We start from the raw sequence: 12,420 nt of genomic DNA, 5'->3' as shown, positions 1-12,420 counted from the left end.
ATATAGTGCACTTTGTATGCGGCTCCTGTTAGTCTCCAGGATGTGTCCTCTGCGACTCTAAAATGTGTTCGTATGAACGCCTCTCTCCAAAAGACAACAAAGAGAACAGATAAGATGGGGTGGGAGGGAGAAAGCTGGAAGCTCAAGGAAAACACGGCAGTCTCTTTATCGGGGCGAAGACAAAGTAAGGCACATGGTAGGGATCAAGGTCGCAGCTCAATATATAAGAAATACCCATGGATTACAAGTCCCAAGTAGAAGGTCAAAAGAAAATGAAATGAAAGATTGCTTCTCAAATATAAGAAAAAAAAAGATACGACTCTAACAACGCTGTGTTGTTTGGACGGTTTAGCGGGTTGGATTTTGTCCCAATTTTTCTTTGTTTAAAGAAGGCTTCTGTTTACATTCCTCTAGAAAAGCAATAAAGCCACTTTTGCCCCGTGTTCCAGCGGCGTCACTTATATCAACACTGTTGTGGGGAAATGCTGAACTCGTCCCTCCTCCTGGATTTAATAATAGAGACGTGGATTATGTTGAGTATTTTTGTTTGTCGAGTGCTTGTTTAGCGCTTCCTTGTTCCTTCCTAACTGTTGCTGTATTCATGCCCTCCAAATTACACCAAGGATAGCTGTGAGGCTCTCTTCTCATTTAACAAGCACTCTGTTTATGTATGATTATAGTTCTCTGCTTGTTTATTCTTCCTCTCCTTTTTTACTTGCTGGTTTAGTTCAAGGTACAAAATGCACTTAAGGTATCAGTTCAGCTCATTTGTTTCTGTTTTTGTTCTTTTTTTTAAATTTTTTTCTATTGAGAAGTATTTCGGGCCTCTTAGCTCGTTGCTGCTGTCAAAGCCGGGCTTGTCCCGTGTCTAACATTTTGACTCTTCTGGGTTTTTGCTCTCCAGCACTGCCAGTCATGCAGGTGACAATCGAAATAACCAGGCAGCAGGTGGAGAAGATCTTTGGACTTGATGAGTACTGGTGTCAGTGTGTCGCCTGGAGCACCACCGGAACCCAGAAGAGCCAGAAAGCATACATCAGGATTGCTTGTGAGTGCACTGTCAAATGAGCACTGCATCATTACAAATCCAAAGCCTGCTGCCTAACAAGGTGCTTGTGTATTGCATGTCGGCATGTAATAAGAGAATATTGTGTTTTCACCTTGGGTGGTTGGGAGGGGGAGACTAACTTTCATTTAACAATTAGCCCAGAGAACATTATGATCTGTTGCACCACAGTGCACTACTGTGATTACAATTTAGTTAAATCATCTTCCTGTGATGATACTTGTGAGAAGAAAACATCCAAACCCGACAGGAAGAACCCGAGAATAATGTATCTGCTCGAGGAAGGTCTTAAAAAAGAAAAGGGTGAAGCTCTAAATTTGAGTATTCATGAGCATATTTTCTGCTGGATACAGTATATCAGAAATGATCCCTATGAAAGTAACTGAAATAAAAACAGATTTGAAATTTATTGCTGTGCAGCAATCATAAATCTGTCTGGGGAACGCAGACACATCCCTCGCCGCAGCCTCAGAAGCTTTATTAGAAGAAGCCATTTTACATTTGAGTATTTTAAAACATTCCGCCTATTAATTCCCACATAAATATGTATTATTCCAGACAGAGCCAAACACGGCACCGTCTCCAAACCACCAGACGTTTTGAAAACACACATTCATTATCCATCCGTGTGTGAGAGCTCAGCAAAGTCAGTTAGATGTAAGATAAGGACACGCACATGCTTGAATAACGATGCATAACCAGGCGATCGCATCGGCGAGGTTCCCACGCACGCGCCTGTTCGCTCGCGTAGGTTCGAGCCTTCCAACACTGTTACATCTCAAGTCTCCTCCAGTCCAAATTTATCAGCTTTAATTAAATCGAATGTCGTCAGTTTCTCCCTGCCTCTCTTAATGTTTTCTCTCAGTGTGATTGGTCGGGACAGGCTCAACATCTGTTTAAAGGAATTCTCACAGCTGCACCCTCAGCCTCTTACAACACAATAACACATTGCTTCGCTCCGAGTTGAAACCCGGGGTGAGCACATCAAATTTGTGCCAGTCCCGCCAGCTATCGGCGCCCTGTCTGGCTCATCTGATACAAATGGATCTACATTTATTTCCCCCGCAAGAAATGACTGTTCCCAGTTTTTACCTGTGTAATTCACAGCTGGGGCTTACAGACAAATATATACTAGGACTTTGTGCAACAGTAAGTATTCAATGAGACGTAATGTGAAGCCCCATGCAGTCAGCCAGGCTTGCAGGAGCTCTTGTCCAGGCGCCTCAGGGCTTTGTTTTCGTGTGGCTGCTCCAAGCCGTCATACAGATGGAAGCTGGAGGCTGGCGGATGCCGGGGAGAGGAGAGTGGGTGGGAGTGAGGGGTAATGCAATTGCTTTTGCTTGATGCCGGGCCCCTCTGGCAGGAGACAAGCATCTCTGAACCAGCCAGGCAGCTTGTAATAAGCAACATGGTTGGTGCCACCGATCCCAGTGTGGCTTAGGGGCCAACTAGAGTGCAACATGCTCGGCGAGGCCACTGACGGACATTTCAAGAGCTGCAAATTTAGACACATCACCAGGCCAAGTTATTTGCAGAGAGAAGTGTTTCTTTCAAACCTTTGCAAGCTTTCACATCCTAATTGGTTGTTTCTCTACTTTTTTTTTCTTCTTTTTTTTCTTGTAAGACCTGAGAAAGAACTTTGAGGAGGAGCCGCAGGGTAAAGAGGTGGCATTGGACCAGGAGGTGTTGCTGCGCTGCCATCCCCCCGAGGGAGTGCCACAAGCCGAGGTGAGACACAGATAGGGGAGATATTTATAGGCCCGAATCTGCCATCCATTTACCCTTTCCTCACCGAGGGGACAAAGACCGCAGAGTAGCTCAAGATCAGCTCCCTGGCATATCCCCCCATTCCACCAGGGGAACAGACAACCCTGTTCGGATAAATTACACCTCTAATTATTTGCCCTTATTGATTTATTATCTCTCTTACATCTCTGGGAAGCTGTATATCACGTCGTCTCGTCACATCACTCAGCATTGGCTTGGAGGCTTCACTCCCCATTTGGCATCTCTAAAGGCCTATGCATAATTAATGGATCTATTTGCCTCACTCTTTCCTTATCTCATTCGGTGTATCTCTCCCGCCTCTCCATGCACTGTATCTCTTGTTCTGCTCAAGTCACACTCGCTCTCTCTCTCTCTGTTTCACCGTGCCGTGCGTGTGTTTTGAGGACCAGACCAGGGCCAGCTGTTTCACCTCATTCGCTGCATCCTCCCGGTCCCAGATAGGCACTAACTGCTCTAATAACAGCACAAGAGGAGCTCAGGCCAGCCGCTCAGACAGCCCGGAGACCAGAAACCGCAGACTAGCCAATCGCAGATCGACAGCGTAGGGACAGTTTGCAGAGAAATAGGAAGGAAGGTGCCAGCCGCAGTTCAGCAGAAAAGAACATCAGAGTAGAAGTCACGACGGGGGGAAAGCGGGGATGGTGCACCAGAGGAAGTAGGCCCAATTATATGCGGTATCACAACTGGCAGTAATACCAACAACAATGCTGCCGCACTGTTGCTCCTCTCGAGACAGAACAAGGTCAAGTGAGAGCAAGAAAACAAGCAAGCCAATCTGAGAGAACACCAAAAAAGAAATAACATCAGTTTTGGCTTCTTGCAAGAGGGCCCGGAAACTTACACAAAGCACGATCAGTCGTGTCCGCGGACAGCTACAGAGACGTCCAGCAGCTACAAAATAAAAGCTGCACTCTTCCCCCACAAGAAGCGAATAAATATTCAAATCAGCAGGGCGTGAAATAAATTGTATCTCAGTACCACACCAGGCCGCGTCTGGTCATCTTTTGTCTGTGTGATTGCATCAGAAAAGAAGTACCTCGCTGCTTCCCCCCTACACACATACACCCGTCGACGTAGAAGTCTCTCATCCACATCATGTCTGGCCACTGTAGAGCTGTATGGGGTGGTGGCGAGCTGCTGTCTGTCGAGTTGCAGTGGATTTTGACCGCTGAAATCTGTTTTCAGGTGGAGTGGCAGAGAAACGAGGATGTGATCGACCCAGCGAGTGACCCCAATTTTGTCATCACGCCCGACCATAATCTCGTCATCAAAAAAGCCCGGCTGGCCGACACCGGCAACTACACGTGCGTGGCCAAAAACATCGTCGCTCGCCGCAAAAGCACCTCTGCCGCGATCCTTGTCTATGGTAGGTGACGACTTCTTTCAGCAGATGTCAAAACTGTGCACAGAGACTAGTGCCGGGGTCCGGGCTCGATTGAGCTTCCAAATATACAAACGCAGAAAACTGCTCGGATGAATCCTTTTAAGCTTGCACGCCGCTTCCCTTGCCCCACATTTCCACATTAACCTTTGCATGCTGCTGCACGGAAGATGTGTGGGCGCAAGTCTCCCGTCAGCTCTTCATACTGTTACATTCAGAGTTTACAGTGTAGTTTTTTATTATTACACTGTGTTTCACATATTTGACATATGGTGACAAATTGCATACATCAGCTCTGTTTTTCAGCAGCGGAAGAATTACACTTTCATAAATCACTACATAAAGAGAGAGTGGTGTATCTGCACATTAATTACCACAACTTAAAATGTTACTGGCAGCCATTCTGCCAAAGCTGGCAGTCTCTGATGTCGAGGCTGCCATCTTCCTCCTCCTCTGTAGTGGATCCAGTATGAGAAGAGAAATTGAATTAACAGCAAACTGTAAATAATGACTTGGCTTGATAAGCAGACTGGCCTTTATTAAAATGCAGAGAAACAGCATATTTACTATCACAGAGGGTTCCACGGCTACTGGCACTACAAAAGTTTTGAATATATTACAGCCTGGCGTAATTCTCAGCTCCACGCGAACAGAAGATGGAAATCACGAGGGAACGATTGATGAAAACAACATTGAGAATAATAAATGGATAATGTGACACAATGCCTGACACGGGGTGTGTTTTTTTTTTTTAATTTTTTTTTTTTAGTTAAGGCTGCCAGAGAAAGATGATACTGCGATGCACTGTAGGGGCAGAGCAGCAGTTCTTGTTTATTATCTGACACATCAGCTCAGAAAACACAGTGCATGCCACAAATAAGAGGCACTACCTGTTCATTTTCTATATTTAAATCGTTCTTGCTTTTTGATACCTGTGTAATATTGTAATAGGAAGTTATATAGATTAGGTTTACAAATAAATTCCACAGAATGGGCAACTTGGGATGTACGGTGGGGTTTTTAAAGCCTTTGAATTTGCTGTTTGACCATTCAACCAAAAAATGAAATGTGCCAAACATGGTAACAGCTCCATGATGGTGCCGTTGCAGTTCAAATAAAGCAATATCAAAAATAAAAGGCGGTAAATAGATAAATACTCGTAAATTAAGTAGTGAAGGATAGACGATGATGGCAATAGTGATCGCTAAACATAATCCACTGACTCATAATAATGCAAAATGAGGACTCTATTCAGTCCTGTGGAAAAACTAAGTACACCCTTAATGCTGTTATAGGGTAATTAGCAGCCAGGTGCTGCTAATCAAATGCACTTAATTAAAGGACCATCAGCAAGTGTGAGCGCCTCAATAAAAGCAGAACCTCTGACAGTTTGCTGGTCTGGAACATGCAGGTGTGTTAACACAGAGTCTTCCTGGGAGTGGACGTCCCAATAAATTCAGCCCAAGGTCAGATTGTGTAATGAGAAGAGAGAAAAACGTCTTCTTTTTTTTTAATTCAAGAGCTACATATCAGATTCTGCAGTCACTATAATTAAAGAAAGACTGGGAAAAAAGGCTCATAAAAGTGAAAAAGAGTATGGCAGCACGACCAAACCACAAGACCTCTGCAACAATGTTCTTTAGATCAATGATGTTTGGTCATAATGCACAACACCACATATGGTGAAAAGCAAACACAGGTTATCAGCACAAATACCTCCTACTAGCTGTTGAGCACGGTGGTGGAGGGGTAATGTTTTGCACTTGCTTTACAGCCACAGGACCTGAAACCCGTGCAGTCATTGAGGCAAGCAGGAACTTCTCTGTATACCAAAATAATATATACAAGCCATCTGTCTGACAGCTAAAGCTTGGCCTGAATTAGATCATGGCACGGGACAATGATCCAGAGGAGAGCTGCAAGTCTATAACATGTAGGCGAGACTGATGAAGTCGTACAGAAAACAATTATGTAAAGTTACTGCTGCTAAAGGTGTTTCAGTGACTGAATCATTGGGTGTAATTCATGGAGTCCTTTGAATCTGTATCTTTTCATATGACTTTATATCTTATCATGAAATTATGTTAAGATGAATAGTTGCATAATGTAAACTTGCTGTATGGTGGAAAAATAACATTTGTCTCAAAAGAAAACTATGAGGACTTTTAAAAATATGTGGAAGATGCCCGTCTGTATAAATCCTCATTGAATTTTGGCTTTTAGGATGAAATCCCATTAAGAAAACATGACCTGAATGTGGTTTTAGAGTCTTTGTGCACCAATTTAGATGAATTCGAGTGAGAGAAAAAGTGTTTGCATGATTTTAGTTAATGAACATAATCATCAAATCAATATTTAACAATAAAAGCATAATAAACAGTAAGTGAGCCAAGTGTGTTTCAGATCTTTGTCAAAAAGCTTTCGTTTTATTAGGTTAATTCTCTCTTCTTTTTTGTAATTCAACAAACCCAAAGGGGGTCCGAGCGTTACGGCTTTAAATGCAGCTGCAAATTGAGTCGTGCATTTTCACACAAAAAATGTGTTAATTTGGAGCATGCAGTCAGAACACATTATCATACATTCCTCTAAGCCTCCAGCATAAAACTAAAGAAGCACAATTATTCCTAATTGATTAGCTTGTTGTTAAAAGATGTAAAGAAGCAATCTAGGGCTGAATTAACTGTGAAGGCATGACCATACGCACTCTTTTTTTTTTTTTGTTTGCCTTTCTTGTGTTGTCAAACAATGATTTCCACGCAAAGACCCAGAAAGTTGGGAACAAATTGCTGAGTTGCTTGCATGTGCAATTTTATTTGTTTCCATCACACTGTTTGCTTGATGACGTTTATTACTGTCGCAGCACTGGTTTAGGATGATAGAGGGTTTTTAGCTAAACAAAAAACCTCAACCAAACAAAAGAAACTCTTGCTGCTTTTCACTTGCGTTGCTCTGAGTTCAAGAGAAAAAAAATCAGTTAGCTGAAGGTACCACAGTCTACTGTGCTAGTTAATCTAGCTATATGTAGCAAGTCATAATAACTGCTACTTTTCAAAGGGGGTTCAACAGGGGGCCAGAGATGCATTTTAACGAGGCCTGGCTGGTGTGACTGCACTCTGTTCTAAGAGGTAATCAGGGGCCGAGTTGCCTGGCAATTTACCTCGCCGTGGCGGGCAATCAATCGCAAAGAGAGGGCAAGGAAATGATTCAGCCACGACGAGCAGAGGGGAGTGTTAGGGGGAAATTAGGAAGGGAGTATGTACAGAGAGAGAACGACAGTGCTGTTCAAGTCAATAAATCAGGAATGTCTGAGGAAACACGGTAGATACAGGATGATTTGATGTAATCGCCTGGCATGATTGAGAGACATAGTACCAATTAAGTTGCAATGGATGGTTAAAGTTTGCTCTGACAAGTGGCGATAATAACAGAAATTCAGAGTTTTTTGAGTTTCTCGTCTTAAAAATATAAAAGAGGAATGAATTATACAGCGGTGGTCTCTCCAATTCAAAGATAAGCCTACTGATTTCGTTGAATGATATGTTGTGGTGTGAAATCAGTGGCGGACGTGTGAAGGACGCAGTCCGAATATGTGGAACAACCGTGATGCATTTATATCTCAGCAGTGTGTTGGCTGTTCTCAGGAGGAGACGTTGTTGTTGGTTTTGTTGCTTTTACGCAAGTATGACTGTGACAGTGTGGTTTTAAATTGAATGGCTTTACAATTATGTTATTATATCCTCGTATTATCTCTGTGAAATTCAGGGGGGAGATTCTGATATGTAACGTGCCCACGAGTTATTTCGCAGCGGCTGTGCCTTCCTCAGAGGGGAAACCGGGAAAGCGCCGTCCGATTTTTCTGCTCCCTGTTGAAGCCATTTTGTTTCCACTGCAGTTCGTGTAACTCCAGCGACCCTTTTGCTCTCGCGCTTCCGTTTGTTCACTTTGCAAAGAGCGTAACAGCAGTCTTGATTATTCTAGTGCAGCGCGCCTATTTTTCCTTAGTGCATGTCGGGTAATCCTGGCTGCTCTGTCCCTTCATTCATCCAACCCTCCCTCCGTCACAACCTTCCTCCCCCTTTACCTCACCCCTCCATATCCCCCCCTCCTCCCTTGGCACTGGTCTGACAGTCAACGGTGGCTGGTCCACGTGGACCACCTGGTCGTCCTGCAGTGCCGTGTGTGGGCGTGGCTGGCAGAAGAGGAGTCGGAGCTGCACCAACCCCACGCCACTGAATGGAGGCACATCCTGTGAGGGGCAGAACGTCCAGAAAAGTGCCTGTGTGGCCACCTGTCCAGGTAACTCCCAGGCAACCCTGTTTGTCCTGTGGCGCTTGGCTTCCTGTGGCTTCCTTTTTGCATTTTTTTGCATCTAGAAGTCATCACTTCATCTTTATTTTGGCTGCTTTTTTGTACCAACACAGTCTATTTTTTTTTTTCTTAGATGTCAGGCTTTATTGCTTCCTGCAGTTAGACCGCTTACACCGCAACGTCAGAGCCTATTAGTCTGCACAGTAAGGCTTCATGCTAAAAGTGATTTATTATTATCGCACTTTGTTCACATACCTCTTTATCTTTTGCACTGTATGCAGACACCGCTTTTCTTTCAGAGACCCGTCTGCTTAAGGAGACACGGTTACAGCCACGTTATTTTGTCACTATTGTTTGCTGCTCAAATTATGTAGTAAATACGGGCACTAAAAAGCTGAATTATGTCTGCCTTTGTGCGATGTTTGCGTGCGAGGAGTTGAGGGCGTTTCATTTGCTTGGCCATCCTCCCTCGTGAGAGCATCGGAGAGGCAGAGAGTGTCCTGCCTGATAGTGAGCAACACATATTGATCCCTGGTAGCCTGAGATGGAAGTCAAGCTGCTTCATTTGCAGTCCCACATTAGGCCCCTGACAAAGGGAGAGATGGCGAGGGAGAGAGCAAGCTTGGGAGAAAAAAGAAAACGAGGTGTAAGGTGTAGGCAGGGATAGAGACAGGTGGAATCAGATACAGTGTAAGGAAAGCAAGAACAAAGCCCGGAGTGAGAGAGAGAGAGAGAACGGGGAAAGCTGAAAAAGAAGTAGAGAAAGCCTGACTGTGTGCGCAGGAGCTGGCTGTTTGTCTGCCAACAGATCAGTGTGCGGACGTATAGCTGGGGCACAGCAGCCATGCTGACCACAGGAGAAATCTCCCACGCGCAGTAAATAGCAGGGAGGGAAATACAACACCCCTGGCACTGGCAGCTTTTCCCTGTCTAAAACGGAGGTTATCTTCCTCAGTGAATCAGGGTGTTGTCTTACACATCTAGCATGTAAAGACATCACTAGATGTCAAGCACGACTGTAAGTAACATGGCCTGCCTGAATACAGCGGGAGGAAGACAAAAGGGAAGCAGGGATTCATAGTCAGAGTGAGGACCTGGGTGGATTTGGAATTACTGGAGTTGGAGCAACCAGTAATTGAATTAGAGAGGTGCCCAGGGATGCTTGACATTCCTCTACAGCAAAGCGGGATACTGACCTTCATGAGCTTAAAGAAATTAATGTCAGTCCAAGCGGCTATTGTTAGGCCAACCCACCCACCCCCTCCCTCCCTCCCTCCATCTTCCTCTTGTTCCACAAAGAGAAAGTGCTTCATTTCAACTATTGGGAGTGCTGTGACAAAAATTACATTGTACTCTGTGAAGACAGTTTATAGAGATTTTGAGGGAGAAAGAACTCAATTTTTTCTCCTTTTGATGGGAGACATCCGAGCACCGCGACCCCGCTCGCACCCCTATCAGCCCTGTTGTTTGGCAACAGATGCTCGTCTCTGCCCCCTTTTGTCACTCGTTACCTGTCTGCTGTGGGGAACATCAGTGAAGCCCCCAGCTGTCTGCTGGGGAGAGGGGTTCCCCCTTCACTCTCTCCCCCCGCTCAAGGCCAAGAAGTCCACCGCAGCAAAGCTTGGGGAATGATGAGCTGTTGTTTCCCATCACAAGTGGCACCGACACTCTTGTGTACTCACAGACGTGCCTTTGAAGTTAGTCGAAGGTGAACCGACAGACAGCTCCTGTCGCTTTTGCCACCCAGCACGCGCACACAAACGGATTCACTGGCCCTATGTACGCGTTTGTGTGTCTACCTCTCTTTAATTAATAAAGAGCATGATTAACACACCTGCCTCAGGAAGGGGCGACAGGACAGAGCAGCCTGGCAGATGCATCACTTGTTACCGGATGAGAACTTTATTCATCCCCGTGCTTATAGCTCAGTCCGTTTTAGGAGAAGGCAACTTGAGAAAAATGAATTACATGGGAAGCTGTGACACTGCAGATAGACATGATGTTACTTATTTAGACGTAGCTGACATTTGGAGTCAGAAGTAGTGGGATTTTTTTTTTTAAGTCGGCCTTAAAAGGCAACTTTTTTTACTACACCGGCTTTGTTTTTGAGCTATGACTTAAAAATTTCATGATTTAATGCTGGTCTTGTTTCAAGAGTTCATTAATTATCTAGACAAAGTTTTTTTTCATCATTAGTTCTCTCTAGTGCATTTAGCTCTCAGCATTAGGTCTTTGAAATGGTTTATAGAAAAAATATATTGAGTTTTTAGGTGCTTATACTGTGAAAAGCCTATTATGAAGTGCAGAGATGGCTTCTTAAATTTGCTTAACTCGTCCTTTAGGGATGAGAGCCGCATGAATATTGGCTGGAAACAAATCAGTTTTAATTTGGAACCGACGGCATGCGAAGGCTTTAATTTGTCTCTGCATCCTCCAGCCGAGCCTTTATGTATTTATTGGTAAAATGCTGATGGCCATGTATTGTTCCACATTCAAAAAGTAGCACGACTCCTTCAGAGTATAGTCGCTGAGGCATATTTCACCCATGGATTATATCGACCTCCGCGGACCGACACAGACGGCCTCTTCAGTAATAAAACCCTCCACGTATCTGTTCACAATGACTCTTGTATCCGAGCTCCCACCTCTCGTCAGGAAAGTGTGAAGCTCGAGAGGCTCATCTGTATTTTTGTCTAAGTCTCCAAAGTGTTTAATGAGAGTTGGCGGAGGCCTGTGTGGCAGATCAGATGGGCTCCATGCTGGGAGAGACACAGGGAGCTGTGGAGGAGGAGGCGGCTGAGGCTGAAGCCTGAGGCTCAGAGCAGAGCATATCAACACTTGAGACAGCGAGTAGCCAAGCTATGCAAAGGCTTATCTCCATTTCGCTTTCCTCTCGCTGCCTCCTTCATTTCTTTTGTCTCCATCCCAGCATATCCCTGCAGAAGTATCCCACATAATTCTGCAGTCCATCCGTCTCCCTCTCATCGACTGCCCTGCGCTGACTTGTGGTCAGAGCCAATAGTCATGGCAAAATGTCAGATCACGCCAACATTTCCAGCAAAGACAAACATTAAACCTGAGCCAACAGCAAATAGTTAAGTCCCCGGTTTTGGAAGCGATTCAGTGACGCCCACCACGAACGAATGAACTAAACTGTTGCTTGATTTGCGTTTGAACACCAAACAACCTGAAGAGATTTCGAACTCCTGTGAATTATTTAAATATAGCACAGATCCCTCAGGCTTGCCACAGGAGTCGTGAGAATTGAGCGAGATGGAAAATAAACAGACTCGGAGGGCTGGCGTATCCGTGCGCATTTCCGTGCACGTACGCGTCGTAGACATCCGAGTTAGCGCCCGTATGTCTGCTGTCTGCACTGCAGGCAAAAGTCTAATTCTACTCTGGGAGTAAACAGTCGTGTTTTTCTTCGTGTTTTATCATTGATTGTTGAGGCAACTCCATATTTTATCCGCGGAATAAATACAGGCAACGGAAAATAAATGTGGCAGAAAAACACATTATTTCAGTGTGAAAAGATGGGGGCCATCTGGTGACAGCCTTGCATCATTTTTAATCACTTGGTGCCATTTGGTTTCTTTGTGTTCTTTGGCGCACCCTCTTCATATCTCACTCTGTCGCTTTTTCGTCAGTTTTTGGTGGTTTCGTCAAAATCGGGGGTAAATGTTGCTTTTCTCAGTTATTGATTGCACACTACTCCTAAATAAGCAAGCAAGAAACATCTAATGTTAAGATTTCATTTTTATTACGTTTATCAGAAATACGGGCCTCCTGGCGGGCGATTAATCTCTGTTGCGTCACCCACTTCTGTGGCTGAGCTATCAAAGCCATCTGTGGCTGTTTTGTGGTTGTTTTTTGT

The 12,420-nt window shown here is 44.6% G+C and overlaps 1 protein-coding gene across 4 annotated transcripts in view; it reads left to right on the top strand.

The window, feature by feature from the left end:
* Nucleotides 1-12,420, top strand: part of unc5a (unc-5 netrin receptor A) — a 149,884-nt gene that overhangs the window by 103,594 nt on the left and 33,870 nt on the right. For 2 of the 4 annotated variants that reach the window (XM_005719673.1, XM_005719674.1), the window contains exons 3-6: nt 905-1,048; nt 2,691-2,794; nt 4,040-4,220; nt 8,364-8,531. In XM_005719673.1, the coding sequence (XP_005719730.1) occupies nt 905-1,048; nt 2,691-2,794; nt 4,040-4,220; nt 8,364-8,531 (597 nt within the window). The remainder of the gene's footprint in view (nt 1-904; nt 1,049-2,690; nt 2,795-4,039; nt 4,221-8,363; nt 8,532-12,420) is intronic. The other 2 variants (XM_005719675.1, XM_005719676.1) reach the window with 1 other exon arrangement.

The sequence above is a fragment of the Pundamilia nyererei genome, unplaced genomic scaffold, assembly GCF_000239375.1.
Source record: "Pundamilia nyererei isolate P.nyererei 1_Seehausen unplaced genomic scaffold, PunNye1.0 scaffold00001, whole genome shotgun sequence".
Classification (NCBI taxonomy): Eukaryota; Metazoa; Chordata; class Actinopteri; order Cichliformes; family Cichlidae; genus Pundamilia; species Pundamilia nyererei.
The sequence above is the reverse complement of the archived record's forward strand: the minus strand, read 5'-3'. Positions and strand labels throughout refer to the sequence as shown.